Genomic DNA, 22,810 nt, shown 5'->3' with positions numbered 1-22,810 from the left:
GCTCTTCAATCCTGTTTACTGATATACAATACTCTCAGACACAAACTTGTATATTCAAACAAATCTACTTTGTAACTTATTTACTTGGATCAAATGAACTCACAGTAGATACTAGTAGGAAATAATGCAATGTATTGACAGTGAAGCTCTTCAAGGCCCTGTTCATCTCAGGAATGAGCTACTTCCCAACCCTGACACCACTTGCACTAAAACTGTTTCTAAGTTAGCAAGACTGAAGCTGAGTCATGCTGAGTGAAGGCGCCATTCCCCTTGTAGAATTTTTGTTTTTCATAGTAATACATTACTGTCACTAGGTACAATTTTGTTCAAGTAATGTGTATCTGTAACAGATTACTTTTTAAAAGTAACTTCCCCAACACTGCTCATTGACTGTAGTTGTGTAACCCACACAAAACCATCACGTACCTGTTTCTCTAACCCTGACCCTAACCACACAAAACCATCACGTACCTGTTTCCCTAACCCTGACCCTAACCACACAAAACCATCACGTACCTGTTTCCCTAACCTTGACCCTAACCACACAAAACCATCACGTACCTGTTTCCCTAACCTTGACCCTAACCACACAAAACCATCACGTACCTGTTTCCCTAACCCTGACCCTAACCACACAAAACCATCACGTACCTGTTTCCCAGTTGTAACATTTGTAGCAGCAGGCGGGGGGGTGTAACACTATATTTAAACAGTTGTAGCAGCACAAAGGGATGTGTAACGCTATATTTAAACAGTTGTAGCTGCACGCGGGGATGTGTAACGCTATATTTAAACAGTTGTAGCTGCATGCGGGGATGTGTAACGCTATATTTAAACAGTTGTAGCACACAGGGATGTGTAACGCTATATTTAAACAGTTGTAGCACACAGGGATGTGTAACGCTATATTTAAACAGTTGTAGCACACAGGGATGTGTAACGCTATATTTAAACAGTTGTAGCACACAGGGATGTGTAACGCTATATTTAAACAGTTGTAGCTGCACGCGGGGATGTGTAACGCTATATTTAAACAGTTGTAGCTGCACGCGGGGATGTGTAACGCTATATTTAAACAGTTGTAGCACACAGGGATGTGTAACGCTATATTTAAACAGTTGTAGCTGCATGCGGGGATGTGTAACGCTATATTTAAACAGTTGTAGCACACAGGGATGTGTAATGCTATATTTAAACAGTTGTAGCACACAGGGATGTGTAACGCTATATTTAAACAGTTGTAGCACACAGGGATGTGTAAAGCTATATTTAAACAGTTGTAGCTGCACGCGGGGATGTGTAACGCTATATTTAAACAGTTGTAGCACACAGGGATGTGTAAAGCTATATTTAAACAGTTGTAGCACACAGGGATGTGTAACACTATATTTAAACAGTTGTAGCTGCACGCGGGGATGTGTAACGCTTTATTTTTCAGAACCCTGTTGCTTATTCTTTAAGGGCATCATGACATTGTAAACAATTAAAAAACAGCCATTGCAATAGCAGCTGCAGCCGAGGCAGTGTCCTGTGTCCTGTTTTACAGTATGATTCCTTGGTGTCTTGGTATATCCCAAAGGTCTTGCAATACCCATTTAAAACACACGCTAGGACCAGCATCTACAAGCTCTGTCATTAACATCAGCACCACACTGACCTTACCTTTTCAAAATAAATTTCTATTTCAGACTTTGGATTAAAAAAGGAAATTCCCCCTTAATGCTACGTATTGAAAGGTGTACCGGGGCAGTATACATACTGTAGGGCTAGGTTTCAAAGCTTTTTACTGTAAAGTGTAATTTACTCAGTTTTTCAAAAGGCAAAATACCATTTCAAATGGCTTACCTGCTGTGATTGCCCTGTTGTAAAAAATAAATAGTACTTTCCATGTGTTTTTGTAGCACAGGCTGTCATAGAGACCCCCATTCAGCTGCATGAGGCTGACAGATTGATAAAGAAAGCAGCTTTCACGGGAGGAAGCTTGGGAATGTATAAAACTGGACGGCTAACAAGTTCTGTCCGGGAGCACTTTTAACGAATTTGACAAAGAATCTGAATAATGTGGTGTCTTTTGTTGACTATATCTAGTCGCTCTTTTTTTTATGTTCTACATTTTCTTTTTCATTACTGTTTTTTATTATGGTAAATTACCGTGCTTATTTATGCACTCTACGATTTGCCTGGGGAAAGATAACGTAAGGTTATTGGAGTTCAGAAAAAAAACAAAACAGGTAACCTTTTCACTTAATGCATGTCTATTTCTGTTTTTCGCTGTTTGGGCAGATCAGGTTTTTTCAGCCTGGGTTGAACCCTGCATATGGATACTGTGCAGGCAGCTAAACAATGCTCAGAAGCACCACACTGGATCAGCCTCATTACATGGCGTCTCTTGGTGCAGCTACCCTTGTCATGAGAGGCTCCACGGGTGCCTCCCACCTAATCATTATCCACTACTAGTAATTGAAGCCTCAGACTAATAGCATTATATCCTTGGAAATAGACAGCACTGTGCTGTTGAACCTGACTCACTGAACATGTACAGCATAGAGTTCATAACCAAAAATAGTACTTACTGCTGCTGACTGCATAGCATTTATAACAAACATATTACTTACTGCTGCTGACTGCATAGCATTTATAACAAACATATTACTTACTGCTGCTGACTGCATAGCGTTTATAACAAACATATTACTTACTGCTGCTGACTGCATAGCGTTTATAACAAACATATTACTTACTGCTGCTGACTGCATAGCGTTTATAACAAACATATTACTTACTGCTGCTGCTGTGTCTTGGAGGATGTATCTTTTCAATGCAATTGTGATTCTTTGTATAGTTTTATTCATAATCGTTTGTCATGAATTGGAAGCTTGATGTAACTGTAGGTGCGAGGTGCAGTCTGCTCCACTAACCAATCCTAGCCCCCTTTCACTGTGTACCCGCCTCCTTTGTCACTGTATCTCTCATTAGATTCAGACTGTTATACTAACCAATCCTATACAGACGAGCCCCCCTTTCACTGTTCTGAGTCTGTCTCCCCGCCTCCTTTGTCACTGTATCTCTCCTTTGAGATACAGACTGTTATACTAACCAATCCTATACAGACGAGCCCCCCTTTCACTGTTCTGAGTGAAGAAGTGTCTCCTTCAGCAACATGACTAGGTAACCCATTGCATCCCCGCACCATGCTCTGTGTGAAGAAGTGTCTCCTTCAGCAACATGACTAGGTAACCCATTCCATCCCCGCACCACTCTCTGTGTGAAGAAGTGTCTCCTTCAGCAACATGACTAGGTAACCCATTCCATCCCCGCACCATGCTCTGTGTGAAGAAGTGTCTCCTTCAGCAACATGACTAGGTAAACCATTCCATCCCCTCACTCTCCGTGTGAAGAAGTGTCTCCTTCAGCAACATGACTAGGTACCCATTCCATCCCCTCACTCTCCGTGTGATGAAGTGTCTCCTCCTCTCTGTCCTCAGTCTATCTTCCACTTCATTTCCAACTGTGTGCTCTGATCCTGGTTTCTGTGCTCTGCTTAAATTGCACTGCACAGTTTTATGACGAAAGATTTGTGAATAAAAATACATAAATTATTATACTGAAAATTACTGAGTAGAAAAATATATCATTATAGCAATATGTGCAACACATCAGGTAAGTAATGCGTTTTGTTATAAACCCTAGAAATGTTCAGTATCACTTTAATATACTGCTCTTTCACATGAACAATTTGGGTGGACAAAAGGACCAGAAAACATGAGCTCAGCAGTAATGCCACCCAGGGGGAGGTGCCAAAACTGTAGTTCCCAAATTGTGAACTAATCCCAGGTGTCCAGTGAAAATTCCCATATGAACTAATCCCAGGTGTCCAGTGAAACTTCCCACATGAACTAATCCCAGGTGTCCAGTGAAAATTCTCACATGAACTAATCCCAGGTGTCCAGTGAAAATTCCCACATGAACTAATCCCAGGTGTCCAGTGAAACTTCCCACATGAACTAATCCCAGGTGTCCAGTGAAAATTCCCACATGAACTAATCCCAGGTGTCCAGTGAAAATTCCCACGAGGTCAGGAGCCTCCCCTCCCCCCACACCCAAACACACTCTGTTCTCCCAACATCCTGCTTGCTATTCCTCCATCTGTTCCCACAGCTGAAAAACGGTGACATATTTAATGTTAAAATTAATCAATCGCTAATAAAAAGGAAAACACATGTCATTTTTCTCAGTCATTTAAAAAAAATAAAAAGTATTTTTTAAGGGCATCTTAACAATCATTGGCGAACAAATTATGACATTTCAAAGTTGTCCCCATCTTGAAAAAGGAGATAGGAGATGCAGGGTCCACAGTACAAATCATATGGCTTTGAGGAACAGCAAGACATTTATATATGTTAAGCCACAGGTATGAATCTGCAGCACATTTGTTGTCAATTGATGTAATGGAATGTTTGTGAATCAGGCTCTTTGATTGGCTGAGCCAGACTTCATTATTTATAGGCCTATTACTCAGTAAAGATTGTTAATTATAGTCAATACCTGGCAATACATCACAAGGCCAGAGTAAATGTATAAAGCATGGGTATGCAACCCTAGGCCCAAGGTTGTCAGAGAGTACAAGGTGGGCACACTTTTATAAAATGGATCAAGTGCCATTGCAAGCTCAGAAGTGTTAGCACATTGGGGGCTGTCACTGACCCATTAACCCAGTATGACACATTGGATATTCAGCCTTCCCTATTGTGTTGAAAATGACCATTCATTTCACTTCTCACTCCCAGTTTACAGGAGTGCTAACCAGCTGTACTTTTTATTTGACGTGTATTTTGGTTCTTTTTTATAATTTAATTATAATATAGATTTTTCAAATGCACCACTATAGATAAATAAAAGGGTTGCAGGACCCTTGCCATGAAGGTGAGTTACAACACTGGAAGCAGCATTATTCTTTCACTTTATTAAATAAGTCATGCCTCAGGTTAAATAGGTTGCTTACTGCTAGTCTGAACTGTTTTGTGAAAAGTGTTGCATTGTTAATGTTTGAACATTTAGCAAAAGTATGTGCTAGATTTGAAATGAACTAGACAATCCTTTCAGCTGCTGCCCTCATTGGTTGTATTGCTGAAACGTTTGTCTGCTTGACAAGTTTTTATTACAGTGGATCTGTGAGGATGAACTGCTGTGGCTATGCTGAAATGTTTCTTCTCATAATCAAAACCAAGACATTAAAAAAATCTGAACTAGAGAATGGCAGTACTTGGGAACAAATGGCTGGACAGCAAGGATAAGTGATGTGTCACAGAACAGGCTGGCAGTCCTGCTGTCTGCGTGTCTGTGGAATGGAACCCTTTCCTTGCTGGAGACTGCAGGAACACATGGGCTCCAGACAGCCTGACCACGGGCTGCACACACACCTCTTCAGGGCTTTGTAACTGACACTGGTGAAATCCACAGCTTCGATAAAAGAAACCAGCAAACATAACATTTCAACTCTAACCCTGAAGCGTCTGTCCACTGCACTGGGTTTAGAATGACTCGTTCATTTCAAATCTAACCTTGAAGTGCCTGTCCACTGTGCTGGGTTTAGAATGACTCGTTCATTTCAACTCTAAACTTGAAGCGCCTGTCCACTGCGCTGGGTTTAGAATGACTCGTTCATTTGCGTAAGTGTCTCTTGTGTTATATATTTATTGAAATCATTCTGTTTGCATTGATATTTAATATGCATGTACCCAAGGTTGCTAAACAACTGTGGGATGAAACCAAAGAGCTTCCCCTGCACAGATCTGGAGCTACAAGCATGAGGAGCAAGGCAGAAACAGGAGCAGCAGCAGGGCTGTGAAGTGGAGCTGCTATCTGAATGACACAAGGAGATGAAGCTCAGCTGAGGAGTTCAAACAACTTCTGCAGGGGAATCTGTTTTTTTTCATCCCACAATTAAACCACGACCATGAGTGAACAGAATATATAATAAATAGCAATCCAGTATGTTGAGAAATATATAGTAGGGTAAGTGAAACCCAGGTGTTGTGTTTTAAATGCTACATGTTTTGGTAAAGCTATAACTCAAGTTTGCACCACTGCACAGAAGTGCCCTTGTGAAGGTATTGAAATGAGCAGGGCCTGAACAAATCAAATTTTTATTTATTTATTTTTTCCAAAATGTATGGCTCCACCGTTGCTATACTTTTTAATTCCAGCTTCAGGTGCCACTGTTGGAGAAATCAGATTCCTGCAAAAATTTACTCTGAACTAACTGCACTCATCACAGCATGAATAAAAAAGCATGAATAAAAAAAGTTCTTCATTAAGCTATAGGTGAGGGGCCTGATAGCTCAAACCTGGCTGCTGATAAAAATATACACTTAATCAAGATTAGTTCTAAAACCCAGGACTGGGTGCAACATTATTGCAGGTTTCGAACCTGCAGTCAGATGACAAATAGGGTTAATCTTAGCAACTCATTCTTGCTTCAAATAAAAAGGGAAAAGCAGTTAAAAATGCCCACACTCTATTTCTTATACATATTCCTCCAGGACTCACTAGTCTCTTTCTATAAGCTCTCTTACCTCCAGGGCAGCTGAAGGCTTCTTTTTAAGTTCCTCGCATTTTCGGAATTTGCAAATCTGGTGGCCTGTTTTGCGATTCCGACAACTGCTGCACTGCTCGCAATTTATCCGCCTGCGACAGGGAGGGCACATCCCACATCTTTTCCTTTTCTTTTTCCCAGAATTAATGGCAGATGCCAATTCATTCTGCATGGGATACTCTGCCAAGCTCGCCATGTGCAGTGCACTGTCTGCCAGAAACACCCCAGCAGGGGTCATGATGAAAAGACCGGGGTTGAAGGGAAAGCCCCCCATGTAGGGGAAGTCGGCAGGGCTGTTCATGGCTTCTGTGGCCGAGACAGCCTCGATGTCACTGATCCCAGGCCCCTGGTCGCTCGGGAGAAGCACGTGTTCTGCCCCTGCCCGTTTCAGCAGCTCAGCTGCCTGGGAGAAGTGTAACCCATTCTGTCCTTCTGAGATTTCGGACGCCCTTTCCAATTTGTTCAACACTTGTGCAATGTTTTTTTGTGTTGTGGAGGTAGTGTTGCTTTTCTCCACATTGCTTCCTTTGTGTAATTGTCCATTTACAGAGCTAGCACTGCCGACGGTGGAGTACTGTGACAAAGCACGAGACTTCTTCAGACTTTTACTGAGAGGCTCGCTGATGATGCCGCTCTTGTTTCTCCTCTCTGTGACAGTGGGCTGAGCGTCGTCACTGTTATCCAGGGCATCGGGTTTGCTGGTTCCTTCCTGATGGCCGCTAGACATGTTATTACACACAGGGCGAGGAATTCAGCTAGCAGGTAAAACAATGGCTCCACAAGTCAGTCTTTTATCCCAACAGCCTTGGACTGCAGTTCAGATTGCTGACATAATCGGCGTCCTTTATGCTGAAAGAAAACGAAAGAGAAAAAACAAACAAAATCGCCTTAATGTTTCTGTTTGGAAAGAGCATATCACTGCAAGAGTGTTTCAGGAAACATAGCAACAAGCTGAGGATCATTATACTGTTACAGCAGACAGTCCAGCTATTTGTCATACAGCGTGTCTGTAAGTGAATGGAGCTCAACAGAAAATGTGACCGTGACTAAAGTTTGGCACCTAATCTTCAAATCAGCATCTGATATGGAATAACATCATGCTCTGGAGTGCACCAGATGGCAATGTGCTGATTCTTTTGTTGCGCTTGCTAGACTGCAGACTGCATGGGTGTCAAGCTCCCAGCTTAATACATTTTAAAGAAATTAATGATGAATTGTATGAAACACGTCTTTTTAAATAACAACTTTACTCACAGTCACCATAGATTATATTTAAATGTATTATGTTAAAAAAAAAAATTCTAATACCATGTTACCTTTTCACGTCTGTTTTGTAATTACTGTCCACTGAAAAACAATGAAGAACAGTGAAGCATCTCTATTAAAACAGTTCTTCAGGTTTGTGAGTCAGACCCTTTGATTTGTGCTGATAACACTTTTATAGTAAAGCTACGGAAACAATACCAACAGGAATAATCAGGCATGTATTTTTATTTGAAAATGTTCTTTATATTTCAACTTTAACAAACAGAGGCACTAAAAAGTATTCCTGTGAGTCTGTCAGTCGAGTGCATAATAGTTATGAATGATTCCGACAGCCCCCCCCCCAGTTTCCATAGTTTTATACATTCTAGTTCTGTATTTCTCTTCTTCAACAGAGATCAGGTGTTGTTATTTTTTGTTTTTAGGTTAGTTTGTGGTTCTTCACTGGGAATTGCCTATTATACCAGGTAATACATTTCTGGATGTTGAAATGCATAGTAAATCGCCTTGCTGCCAGCCTGGTTATTTATCCAGTTATGGGAAGCTGTTCATTATTGATTATTAGCTAGGTCCACATAAAGCACACTCTTGTGGGTTTACAGAACACCCTGATAACACTGGGACCGTATTATGCACGTCTGGGTGAACCTTCTTCCTTGTATAACGATCAGACTCATACAGAAGACAGAAATTGGGACTGATGTGTCTGAAATGCTCACCATTGTTGTTGAAAAGAAACTCTTAATGTTACCATTAGGGAAACACCTATCAGTGTTAACATTAACCTTCAGGCTCACTTGATCCTAGTTTGGTAACAATAGTTTGATTTTCCTTTGGCAAAAACAAACCCTTGAGAAGTGTGTCCCATTAGGTCCTACAGATCTCAGCAGTGCTGAATCAAAGCACTGCAATGCCAGACACTCTGTCCTCCAGTATGAAAACCAGCATCTCTTTACACTTAAGTCATTTCTTTGTGTAACAGTATTCAAACTGCCAGGGAGGACCCTGTTCTAAGCCAGCTGCATTGTTGTTTGCCAAGTTCACAAAATGACAGCCTCACGTCAAGTTAACATGAGACACTGATGTCATGTTGGCATTACCTTTAACTGATCATCAAGCAAGGCAGGACCTGTTTGTGTGTGCATGTGCTCTGTGTGCAGTCTGACATGCTTTAAGCTTTGGTAACAAAACAATGACCTGGGATGATGCCACTAAAACACACATCATGCAACCCTGCAGCTCGGCACACATTCTGAACTGGAATACTGTAGAGCACAGCTCAGTAAAGAAGGGTCTGCACACATTCTGAACTGGAATACTGTAGAGCACAGCTCAGTAAAGAAGGGTCTGCACACATTCTGAACTGGAATACTGTAGAGCACAGCTCAGTAAAGAAGGGTCCGCACACATTCTGAACTGGAATACTGTAGAGCACAGCTCAGTAAAGAAGGGTCCGCACACATTCTGAACTGGAATACTGTAGAGCACAGCTCAGTAAAGAAGGGTCCGCACACATTCTGAACTGGAATACTGTAGAGCACAGCTCAGTAAAGAAGGGTCCGCACACATTCTGAACTGGAATACTGTAGAGCACAGCTCAGTAAAGAAGGGTCCGCACACATTCTGAACTGGAATACTGTAGAGCACAGCTCAGTAAAGAAGGGTCCGCACACATTCTGAACTGGAATACTGTAGAGCACAGCTCAGTAAAGAAGGGTCTGCACACATTCTGAACTGGAATAATGTAGAGCACAGCTCAGTAAAGAAGGGTCTGCACACATTCTGAACTGGAATACTGTAGAGCACAGCTCAGTAAAGAAGGGTCCGCACACATTCTGAACTGGAATACTGTAGAGCACAGCTCAGTAAAGAAGGGTCTGCACACATTCTGAACTGGAATACTGTAGAGCACAGCTCAGTAAAGAAGGGTCTGCACACATTCTGAACTGGAATACTGTAGAGCACAGCTCAGTAAAGAAGGGTCCGCACACATTCTGAACTGGAATACTGTAGAGCACAGCTCAGTAAAGAAGGGTCCGCACACATTCTGAACTGGAATACTGTAGAGCACAGCTCAGTAAAGAAGGGTCCGCACACATTCTGAACTGGAATACTGTAGAGCACAGCTCAGTAAAGAAGGGTCTGCACACATTCTGAACTGGAATACTGTAGAGCACAGCTCAGTAAAGAAGGGTCTGCACACATTCTGAACTGGAATACTGTAGAGCACAGCTCAGTAAAGAAGGGTCTGCACACATTCTGAACTGGAATACTGTAGAGCACAGCTCAGTAAAGAAGGGTCTGCACACATTCTGAACTGGAATACTGTAGAGCACAGCTCAGTAAAGAAGGGTCCGCACACATTCTGAACTGGAATACTGTAGAGCACAGCTCAGTAAAGAAGGGTCCGCACACATTCTGAACTGGAATACTGTAGAGCACAGCTCAGTAAAGAAGGGTCTGCACACATTCTGAACTGGAATACTGTAGAGCACAGCTCAGTAAAGAAGGGTCCGCACACATTCTGAACTGGAATACTGTAGAGCACAGCTCAGTAAAGAAGGCTTCTTCCTCAGTTTTCCTTTAGAACCAGAGGGTTTAGGGTAGGTGTAACGTAGCCTCTCTGTAGTCGGCTTGTTTGCCCTTTAAAAACATAGACCCAAACACAGAACTTTGATTTTTGAGCGCTCTTGCACACTTTTCATTTTCACAACACAAACCAAAAACCTAGCTCAAACGTAGCCAACCACTTCTTATCCCAGCTCCCTGGTGATCTCTCTCTAATGGAGCTGGAAGCTCTCTTTTATAGTTTATGGCTGTTCCCAATCAACACCAATTACCTCGATTGGGAACAGCCACATTCTCACATGTTTTTGGCAGGGAGAGGAATTAACCCCGTCCCTGCCAACCACCACCAAAACACACAACACCCAGACTTTATTTACATGCAGAGCCCTTTGTCTGTTACACTAGGTTTTAGGTTTTAGGTTCTACAAAGATGCATTCTTAGGGGTTATTTGATTTACAGATTTAACTTGTTTGTCCACAAGAAAACAAAATGAACCAGGATATTTTTTAATGCCAAAAATGTATTCATTTGTCATTTGGTAAGTTGCTTCAAATACATTTTCCCTTACTTTATTACTATGTTTACTATCAACTGAGTGGGTCTTATTGCAACTGTTTCTTTATTTAAGTTTAATATCAAAAAACACTAAATATTGAAAAATGAGTGATGGGCCCTTATATAGTCAAATATAGTACCCAGGGCCCTATGAAATCCGCACTGCGGAGAACACGGGCGGAATCGCGGAATTCAGAGAAAAAAACGGAATTAGGCACCCGAGGACATTACCATAAAATAAGTTTAAACAAACAAAGAGGCTTCAAGAAGTACGTCATGAGAACGCATGAAAAAACTATTTGTGCACCTCTCAGCCACCGTACACGACCGTGATTTTAACTTTAAAAAGCCCTGCCTCTCGTGCCACTTCACTTGCTAGCTACTGTTATCACTTGGGCGGAAACGCCTACCTATAAGTGATTCTGAGCAGATAGTGCTGTAATGAGTACTGCAGAATGTAGCGTCTAGTTGCTGCAGTTTTTCTCCAAAGTTCTCAGGGAGATATTGCTAAGTGCCTTTTTATTAAATTATAATACATCAAAATATTTAGGCTTTGATTTACATTGTTTGTCATTAATTATTAATGAAAACATTAAATCTATTTTGAAATGAAAAACTACTAAAAAAAGTCTACAATTTGATTTTTTTTTAATTTATAATTTTCCTAGTTTGTTTATTACATTGTGCCAATTTGTACCCTTTTTTCTGAAAGCACTTTGATTAAAACCGTTTAGAAAGGTTTGGGTTTTTTTTGTCATTTTTTCATGCATTTCTAGCTTCATCACTGCTGTCAATCTATCAAACACTTGTGGTTATAAAAAACAAACTAACTAACAAATTACAGATTTTTAAAACCAAGAAAAATCAGAAAATGGAAAAAATAAATCAGAAAATTCTAAATAATAAAACAGATTTCATAGGGCCCTAAGTACCTGTACAATTTACAATCAACTCAGCCACAAATTATTGTGAATTATCAAATTGTGAAAAATTGCACTTTCTGAAATCTCTGACACAGTGCTTTCACCTCCGTTCAGGAGCTGCTCTTCAATTCCAGGTGCCTGCCATAGATATATGCAACATAGGCTAGATTATGAAGTAAAAGCCAGCGCCATCTAGTGATCAGCCACTTTGGATCTAGTTTCCTTTTGTTTTGCTGGCAATGCAGTGCTGTGCACTAGATGGCGCTGGTGCTTACTAATATAAAGCCACTATGGCTGACCTAGCCTACATTACACATGTCTATGGCAGGCAGCTCAGGTGAAACCACCTAGAATTGCTGAAAGTCATTGCAATAAAGCACTCAGAACAATAAGAGATAAAGGAACAGTAACATTTAAATAAAGAAAATGCATTTTGAAGCTACTGTACTCTTTTAAACAGAGAGCACACTTTCTGTGTCCACAGCCTAGCTTCTTTCATGCTTTATTCACAATACCGGTATGGCTGCCCTACTAAGCCCCTCTCTGAAACTCCCTTCAACTTTAAAGCTACTTAAAAACAGTGTACGCACATACAGAGGAGAGGGTCTTCATAACCACGTTTTGTACATGTTAACAATATTTCTATAAAACTGAGAGCTTATCGAAACGATAGCAGTGTGGTTAGGAGTGTGTAAGGAAAGTCTGGTGAAGACAGTTACCTTGTTCACCATATAGAGTGTGACAGACAGAGTGAACGGACACAATCAGCCCACAAGGGCCCCATTGTTTGAATGCAGACCCTAAACAGTAACATTAGAAACGAGCCACTATGGAAAGCCCTTTAAAACACAAACAAGTATGATGCAATATAGCTATAGGGTGTGTACAGTATGTGTTAAAGGCATCAGACTCTTTCAATATTCCCCCCATACTGTACATAGATGTTCCTAGAGCCCTATATAGAATCATACAACAAATATAGTTTCCTAAACTGGACAGTGAAAGTGCACCCCGTGGTGATGAATCTTCTGCTGATTGTACAGATAGTGGTTTACACTTTGGTGCTATTATCTAATATTGATTCTACAATTATGTATAATCGCAGTCGCAAGTGTGGTATAAGATTGCTTTGCTTTCCAGTTTAACAGCAGCTGTGAAGCCACTAGCACAGGATGCAAACCTGAGCTGTATCAACGCATTGCACCACACAAGCTAGCAGCCTGTTACTGGCATGCACACCACACCTCTGTCATCGCTGGTACTATCTTTAATATTTTAAACAGAAAGCCTCCTATTCACAAAGCCTTAACACAGGAGTTATTCAAAGAAGGTTTTTTTATGAATACAATCAGGTTTGATATTCCTGAAACTGTTCTGTGCTTTTGGTGGTTTCTTTCACAACAGTAAAGACCTGTTTCATAAATATCAAACTTTATTCTTAAACAACTCATGAGTGAAAGCTGTGTGAATATAGCCCAGAGGTCTTCCTGAGCACTGAAAATGTGCACCATTTTCTGAGAAATTGTAGCTGATTGTGTTGCCTTTTTAATGTATGTATAAGTGGAATCACTCCCTCATAAGACACAAAGCAGCGGTAGAAAGGTGTACCACCACAGTTACAGTCCTGCCTTTTCAGTTTGTAGAAGGGCTCTGAAATGATTTCCACTCTGGCAAAGCCCTCCTCTGATGATCACCCATTGGCTACACATTGTAAAAGAGATTTCTCATTGGCTCAGGCCCTTGCATTTCTGACTGGGTTGCTGTTGATAAAGTAAACATGCAAGCTCTACCGCAATACTATTTCTTCTAGCACTTTGAAATGAAATCTGTGTAAACTTGAGAAATTCTAATGGGATTCAAAGCTGTTGTTGTTTTATAAACGTGTCTTAATGCATTTATAACATGTAATAAGCTACAACACAGCCACGCAGATAATACAGCGCAATTGATCTTCTCTTTGTGTTTTCATTACTGAGGTTCTCGCTGATAAAGGAAGGGATACCTTGCATGGCATAACAATACCTGATAAAAGCAGCAGTATCTAGAGACTGGAAGGCAGACATTGGTGGAAGGTAAAGCTTCAAAAGGAAAGCTCCCAGCTCTGCGTTCTTGCTGGCCAGCAGAGCTTGTACTGAAGTAATGAAGGAGGCTTAGTGCTCTGATGATTTTAACACAGGACTGACAAGTTTCACCACTCTAGCTTTTAATCAAAACTTTTGTCTGTTTTTTCTCACCTAATTATCAACAACGGTCTGCACTGTCCTTATACAGTAGATCAATAGCAGACTAATGAGAAGGCCACAATGTGTACTGTAAAAATTATATTACAGTTCTATGGCAAAAAAACTGGACTTCAAATACATGACTTTCTGGAGTGATTCATTAAACAAATCTGGGCTAAACCTGGGCTCATAGTGGTAAATTAAAGGTTCCTCAGGAAGAACTATAGTTCCCTCCAGGGGGCAATGCTTTCAGCCTGCGGCTTCGGGCATTATAATCCCCCGTCGCTAACTATAGTTCTTCCCTCAGAGGCCATACTTTCCCACTACATGCCTCCTCTCCAGTCCATATTCACTATATGTAGTGCGTATGTGTATTTATATTACTTTAGTAATTTTAATTATGGCTACTTATGACCACAGTAACTGTGATAACTACAAATGCAATTACAAAAGTAAAAAATAACTACAAATGCAATTACAAAAGTAAAAAATAACTACAAATGCAATTACAAAAGTAAAAAATAACTACAAATGCAATTACGAAAGTAAAAAATAACTACAAATGCAATTATGAAAGTAAAAAAATAACTACAAATGCAATTACGAAAGTAAAAAAATAACTACAAATGCAATTACGAAAGTAAAAAATAACTACAAATGCAATTACGAAAGTAAAAAAATAACTACAAATGCAATTACGAAAGTAAAAAATAACTACAAATGCAATTACGAAAGTAAAAAAATAACTACAAATGCAATTACGAAAGTAAAAAATAACTACAAATGCAATTACGAAAGTAAAAAAATCCTAACATTTCCAAGGACATCAATGTTTGTTTGTTTTGCTATTTTGTACTTTAAGCCACGATTACTATTTAATTTTAAATTTGCAGTATTTCACATTTATAAACACTGTTAACCATCATTGCTTATTACTTTGCAATGTTTTAAAACACAATCGTTATTAATTAAATAAATACATATCTTTTAGTGGAAAAACATAAAGCTGAGCTTTTAAAGAAGCAAAATAATATAATACCATATCTATTACGCTATATAAAATACAAAATTATATATATATATATATATATATATATATATATATATATATATATATATATATATATATATACACACATACATACATTCATTAAAAAACTTGTAATGCTAGTTTATGGACTGAATATTGCTAAAGTTGCTGATTACAGAAAATAACAGTGTAAATAAATATTTATATTGCAATTGTTTAACTTCTTTTGATACAAGTTGAATTCTGGGAATTACTCAGGAATATTACAGTGAGTCCGTTGGGATTCAGGCACAGCAGGGTATATGACTTCCAATCAATCAGTGAATGTTAGACAGTTTGCATGCCAACATCATTATGACACCGCGACAAACCGATAAACTACACCTCCACCTGGATAACTGCAACAAACTACCTGAGCGAGAAAGGTAAGCTTGACTCATGACCCACCCCCCACTGCACCCAAAAACCCCCAAAATGTCTTCCGGTGCGAATTATTACTAAATGTGTTCCAAGCCCAAATGTACTGTGATTGACAGCGCCTTTGCAGTTATTATAGAATTCTGAAAGTGAGATGAGAAGAAAAATGAAACACAAAATATTTATTATTGATGGGGTTTTTTTCTCCTCTTCTGCCGGGGGAACGAAAGCCACTGAGAACCACAGCACGAGCCGTGAAGAGCAGTTGCTCCTCGTCATCTCGTGGGAGGTTTGCGAGACGAGAATGATATTCATTAGTTTAGCAATGCAGACTACACACACATTAGCTTCTTAAGAATACGAAAACAATCCGGTGGAGAAGAAACGCGCTAATTAGTTAACAATAACAAAACTGTTAAACGAACAACTTCATAATCCCGTTTATCGATCTCAAATAAAAAAAATCGTCTTGTCAGTTGTGTCCACCTGCTTGTGTTCTAACCACGTCAATAATGACAACCTCCACCATCGCCAGATTGCGGCAATAATATTAACGAAGGGTCGCAGCACATTCCTGTGTGCAATCAATCTCTGAGCTAGACTGCAGGTACACGGGGTGCTTCTTAATGCAGATACATCATCAGCAGGTAAAACAACCACAGCGCAAGAAGTGAAACATACACAAGACGTTACCTTATGCACTGCAACGCGTGTACTGATAAATTGCTTTAGAAACATTTAAAATCGAGTCGTGCATTTGTTATCATCATTATTAGTATTGTCGTTATTAATGTATGGAATACAAATTGATATTTGCACTACAGCAAGCATGTGCCAAAGAGGAGCAAGTTTGCAGCAGCGCGTGATATTAATGTAAAACTTACTCTCGCTGAATATTAATAATAAAAGGTCGCCAACTTACTATACTAATATTCAAATATACACAGAGGAAAATAATTAGAACACGATTAGCTTTTCATTAAAGCGAAATGACGCGTCTTTCCAAGTACAAAACAGCATTCCCTACACAAGCGTGCACTGTTCCCAGTTTTATTTTAGTAAAACTCCCTTTTGTCTGGATTCAGTGGTCTGAAACCGTGCCTGCAGCGCCCTGATACTACATCTGCAGTGCCGCGGGTTTTGGGGGTTAAGAAAAAACATTAAACCGGCTTCCCTGAAAACTTGATCGTTAGGAAGATGACATCCTAACTTTCAGACTTGAACAAACTGTTTCCCCCTCTGTATCTGCATATTTGCAAACACAGGCCTTTCTTTCGCACCTACCAAAAGCAATGCAGCCGAAGGGGAGGGATCTGCCAGTCCAGCCAGCTTCACACAGCTGCAGCTACAGAGATTGATGTCAAAAAGAAAGGAAAAAAACACATTCTCACCCACCAGAAATATTGAAACTCTCGCCCAAAATAAAAGCGAGCACATCGGAATGATAAATGAATGTAAAACGCACTTCTTGTAGGCAAGCGAGTGAGCTCCAACCTTCCGAGTCCAGCAACCCTACCTCTACATCCCCGCTAGCTCGGGAAGTACATGCAAACACATTTCAGAGATTTCTGGAGCTTCACATAAAAACCGAACTGGACTTTCCACGAAGGGAAAAACGCACACACGCACAGCTTGACAACGGCTCCTTTGTAGTAACGTGTTGTTTACTGTCTCTGTGTACGTGTAGATGGAAGCAGGCGCCCTTTCATTCGGTTGTAATTCAATATTAAATGTAGCTCTGACTATTTCACTGGTGTCTTTACATTTGGAGCTGCAGCATCGTTCTTAATATCTCACGGTTTGATTTCTTTTCAAGAGATCTGCAGTTTGACTAGCTTGTCATGCCTCCTTAAGAACAAGTTTTGTGTTAACACATTACTGTACTGGATATGAAAAAAAAAACACATGTGCCTTTGAAATAATGTAAACAAACTAATGGGCACTGTGTTTGTGTGAGTAAGCATGTCCACCATTCATCTATCAAAGAATACAGCCTACACGGAAATACCGAGGCAGAAAGTATAAGCAATGCCGACCTCCGTGAAATACATCCTATAATTAATAATACATACCGCCCCCCCGCGCCGTTATTTGCATATTTCAGAGTGACTGTATAAAATAGAAGTTACAGATAAAGTAAACCAATTCTGTTTATTAGGTTAAATAAACATATTGTATTTAAAATAACCCCTGTATTTAAAAAGAACCCGAAAAGAAACAATGGGAAATGCCTGATTTAAGGACAGCTCCGTTAAACAAACTATTTATTTAAAATAAACGGTATATTATTTCCCTAATTAAACAACGGTTAATTATAACACAAACATATTTCCTTTGCTATATAAATGAGTTTACAAAGATTGCATGGCAAGGCCTGTTACGTTAATAAAACCTCAGCCAATAACCTACATTCACCGGCGCACCGTTTCTTTACCGGAATACAATGGCAGAATACAATGTATGGATAAGGTAAAGCACATCATCTATCGAGTCCTGATTGCTGCGCTCCACTCGGCTTAGCACCGCACACAAACCCTTGTGATGGAATAATGCGAGTTATCTGTTTATGCATTTTGGCATCAGAATTTGTCGTTTCTGTGGCCAAATTATTATGAGTCGCTACAGGTTATAATATTGTTTTATTGTTAATAAGTGTGACAACAGCTTCAAAAATTAAATGTGCAACATTTGGAATATATTTTTGAATGTTATGGAACTGTTTCATACTATTTTGTTCTTGAGCATCACCATCGGTACTCATGTTCTGTTATTGAACTGCGTGTGTATGTGTTATTACCCGCTGTATTGCTCGCTTTGAAGGGGTGATTTTGACATCTCTAGAAAGAAATCGTGTGTATTAAAGACGTATTAATCCATCATCCAATTAAAGGAATCGATGCGGATAAGCCTCGTTATTGCGAATTGCTTGAACTGTAACGTGGGTGTTTCTTTTGTTTTCACCCCGGATGCTGGACGCAGACGCTGCTCAGTCGTGCTTGGAATGTGTATGGTACAGTGCTGGACTTGTCCATCAGGCTCCCCTCTCGCTCGTCTGAAGTCCAGTCCACCTCTTGCCGCTGCCCTTGTCTGCTGGCAGACTGCCTGCTGAAGTGTGTGGAAATGACACCGCCAGGGCGGCAGAGATTTTCCTTCATTTCTCTCTTTCCCGATCGCAGACAGCTGACATTGGCTGGAAAGTGGAGCAGCTCGTCAGGGACAATCAATGGGAATCGATCGTGCTGCACAGACTGGGGCTTCGAGCTGGAAAAATAACACACTGCTAGCTAGCACCCCGCCAGCCAGGCAGGCTACAGAATCACACACACACACACACTGACACAGACACACACACACACACACACACACACACTGACACAGAGACACACACACACACACTGACACAGAGACACACACACACTGACACAGACACAGACACACACACACACACACACACACACACACGCACACACACTGACACAGAGACACACACACACACACACTGACACAGAGACACACACACACTGACACAGACACAGACACACACACACACACACACACACACGCACACACACTGACACACACACTGACACAGAGACACACACACACACACTGACACAGAGACACACACACACTGACACAGACACACACACACACACACACACTGACACAGAGACACATAGACACACACACACACACACTGACACAGAGACACACACACACACACACACTGACACAGAGACACACACTGACACACACACACACACTGACACAGAGACACCCACAAACACACACACACACGCACACACACTGACACAGAGACACACACACACTGACACAGACACACACACACACACACACACGCACACACACTGACACACACACTGACACAGAGACACACACACACTGACACAGAGACACACACACACTGACACAGACACACACACACACACACTGACACAGAGACACATAGACACACACACACACACTGACACAGAGACACACACACACACACACACACACACTGACACAGAGACACACACTGACACACACACACACTGACACAGAGACACACTGACACACACACACACACACAGACACACTGACGCACACAGATGCTAATCTCTCCAAACGCAGGCTGGCTACAATAACGCACATTATTGCTCTGCTATTACTTGTTACTGTATTTACTACCCTCAGTGTCTTATAATTTTTTTTTTTTTAAAGTCACTTTATATATGCTTTTATTTAGAGTTGATATACTATTTTCTATTGGATGTTCCACAATTGATCTCAAACTGCGTATAACGCTTACAAATTCCAATTCCAGCCCTAATTGCCTTTACATTATATTGAGATATGACGTGGTGTACACGAGTATCTTGGAACAATAGTTTGTGTGGGGAGGTGTGCTGTATCAATGGGGTGCACAGCATTAATCCCCAAGGCACACCCGTCATCACTGCTAGGAAGTGTCGTGGTTTGTTATGGCAGCACAATCCGACTATTAGGCAAGCATTGAGAGCGCTCAGTCAGGCCACTGCAATCGAGGTGCAGAAACACGCAGTGAATCAAATGTTTAACAGTAAACTCGTATGCACATTTTACTAAACACATTTTAGTATTTATATAGGTTTACACTTGTGTTTTTGTGTGGCTACTACTAAACACTGAAATGTGTTTAGAATCTGTTGAATACGTTTGAACGTGGTTTTACAGTGCAGGCAGCCTATGATGCGGTTATTTTGTGTAGTCTTTGATACAGCGAGTGAGACGCCATCTCAAGCATTTCTTTTGTTGCCATTAACGCCAACTAATTCAACGGCAATCGCCCACAGTTCATCGATTTAACGACGTACAGTAGAGTCGCTGATGTTACTTGACAACGGTACGATGCAGTGCATTGTTCAGTGGGGTATGGCAAAGGAGGTGTTTTCCACGTCTTTGAATGTGGGACCCTGGTGCACTACACAGTTCCAACCCCATAACCACACACAGTGACGCAGACACGCCCCGGGGGGTTAAACAAACGCTTCTGTGTGAATAGTTAACCCAAGCATGACGAATACCTTTTACCCAGATGTCTCCGTTTAAATATGCTAAAGCACATCAGGTACAAGTGATGGCAATGCTGCTTTCATTTTTCTAAATATAAAGAATCCAGTTAACATCTGAAAACAGATTGCATTGGTGGTGCAACACATTCGTGGTTGTGGCTGTAAGATTTATTATAAGACACTCCACACCCGTTTATGAAACTTGACTACGTGTCGTTCCAGGCAAGCCTTAACCCTGGAATGAAAAAAATGTCTTTGACCCTAAAATATGAACGTGGCTGAGAAACTGTTACTGACAGGGCTGCCCAAGAAATTAGATACTTTACAGAGCGTATGAAATGATATTCCTTATGCAATAATAATAATAATAATAATAATAATAATAATAATAATAATAATAATAATAATAATAATAATAATAATAATTATTATTATTATTATTATTATTATTATTATTATTATTATTATTATTATTATTATTATTAACGGACAGCGCTGACCAGCAGCTGTTCCAGCCATCCTGTCTTGTCTGCTGTGTGGGTGTTTAACTGCCACGGCAGATTAGGAACCGTGTAGCTCTGCATATCATTGACCAATCATACCGATCCAAGTGTATTCACAATATTGCTTAATGAATTGTCATACTGGACCTCCATTTTCAATGGGTCGATATCCACATTCGGTCGTTGTGTGTTGTTATGTGCAATAGCAGTTTTACTGTGTATTAAACGGAATCAACACATTTTATGACCAACATAGTTCGTGGCCGCGGCTAATAAACATGAACGCAGCCAGAAAGATAAGCGCACAATGGTCGTTTCACTCCCTCTCGCCGGCTTGAATAGGGTTGACACGCATTGCTCGTTAATCCCTCAGAGGAAAGACTGTCTCTTTTGTACTGGCACAGCTCCTGGTTTCAGCGTATCTTGCATTATCCAGACTGCATTCTCCCTCCTCTCTGAAAACATGTCCACTCTGTAGACCGTGTTTTCAAGAGAAGTCAGCAAACCTCCCGGTAAAGATGGAAGGAGGTGCCGCGTGCATTTACACCCGTGCCAGCATTTTCAAATCCAAACACAGAACATGCAAATGAGCAGCCGGTATCGGTGTCACGCGGTGGGTGTCCGTTACCTCGCTGTGCCACTTCGGTATGGCGACTACTACTAAATAGAACAAGGACAGCAATGGAATTTCCACATGCAACGGCTCCAATTACTTTTAAACGGGTGGGCTGTTTCGTTTGGGATATGTCTGCTATATCTGGTAACATATGAAAAAAAACACACGAAAACAGATGTTATTAAGTGTAAGTCATATTTAGTAAATGCTAATGTTTCTCACCGTTAGAATGTGTTTTTCTTTGAGCACAGACGCACCTCTCCCTTATTTAAAACGCCTGCATATTTTTCACAGTGGCTGCTGGTATTTTTTTTACACAGTCCAGACTGACCACATTCTTCCTGTCCTCTCACAGCTTGTCTGCATTCCTGTTTTTCACACAATGACCCCCAGCAACCTTTCTCTCTCTCCGAGCTACTGCATTCTTCCTGTTTTAAATATTCCGTCTGCACAATCCCTATAGAATTCCCCAACCTGATAACCAGGGGCGTGTAGAAGGGTTTTTTTTTTTAGTTTTTGCTTTGCTTTGAACAGAAGAACGGTTGACCCTGTCCCTGTGGAAGGTCTGTTTGCAAATGGTCTACCCACACACACAGCCAGCCATGTGCTTTAAAGAAACCCCACTCGTTCCACTTTTTAAACCATGTTTAATAATCCCTTCAGCAGAAGTGATGCAGTGCTGCTCTATTAATTATGCTGTTCAATGCACTTTGTAAGTATGAATTCGGTTTATTTAAATGAAGAAATTGCTAATACATTTTTATTGTTTATGTGTAATGATTACACATTTAAATAAAATTAAACTTCTTTAAAATAATTTCTGGTTGAGTGTTTATTTTATTTGGTCTCTACTTCAGTAGAAAACATACTTTGTTGGCATTCCAATTTGGTTACATTTTGTAAAGATGCTTTAAATTCACAAGGTCACACACCCTGGAGGGCCGTATGGTGATAATGCAATGGCTATGAGGTCATTTGAAATTAAAACCAGCTAACAATAATAGTTTTAACCCCTTAAGGTGCACAAGGAATTGAGCAGTTGTTCAAACCGTTTCTTCTTAAA

General features: G+C 40.5%; 1 protein-coding gene across 6 annotated transcripts in view; it reads right to left on the bottom strand.

The window, feature by feature from the left end:
- The window catches only part of LOC117412957 (CXXC-type zinc finger protein 5-like), a 35,691-nt gene extending 13,625 nt beyond the window's left edge, over window positions 1-22,066 (bottom strand). Inside the window, exons 1-3 of one of the 6 annotated variants that reach the window (XM_058996656.1) lie at window positions 17,040-17,169; window positions 16,859-16,919; window positions 6,576-7,444 (exon numbers count right to left, since the gene is read on the bottom strand). In XM_058996656.1, coding sequence (XP_058852639.1) covers window positions 6,576-7,322 — 747 coding nt within the window. In that variant the 5' untranslated portion in view covers window positions 7,323-7,444; window positions 16,859-16,919; window positions 17,040-17,169. Of the gene's footprint in view, window positions 1-6,575; window positions 7,445-16,858; window positions 17,183-21,969 lie in introns of those variants that run through there. The other 5 variants (XM_058996658.1, XM_058996659.1, XM_034021616.3 and 2 more) reach the window with 5 other exon arrangements.
- Between the last annotated feature and the right edge of the window lie 744 nt (window positions 22,067-22,810).

This window comes from Acipenser ruthenus, chromosome 23 (assembly GCF_902713425.1).
Source record: "Acipenser ruthenus chromosome 23, fAciRut3.2 maternal haplotype, whole genome shotgun sequence".
In the NCBI taxonomy this organism is placed as follows: domain Eukaryota; kingdom Metazoa; phylum Chordata; class Actinopteri; order Acipenseriformes; family Acipenseridae; genus Acipenser; species Acipenser ruthenus.
Note: the sequence above shows the minus strand (reverse complement) of the source record. Positions and strands in the feature narration are given on the sequence as shown.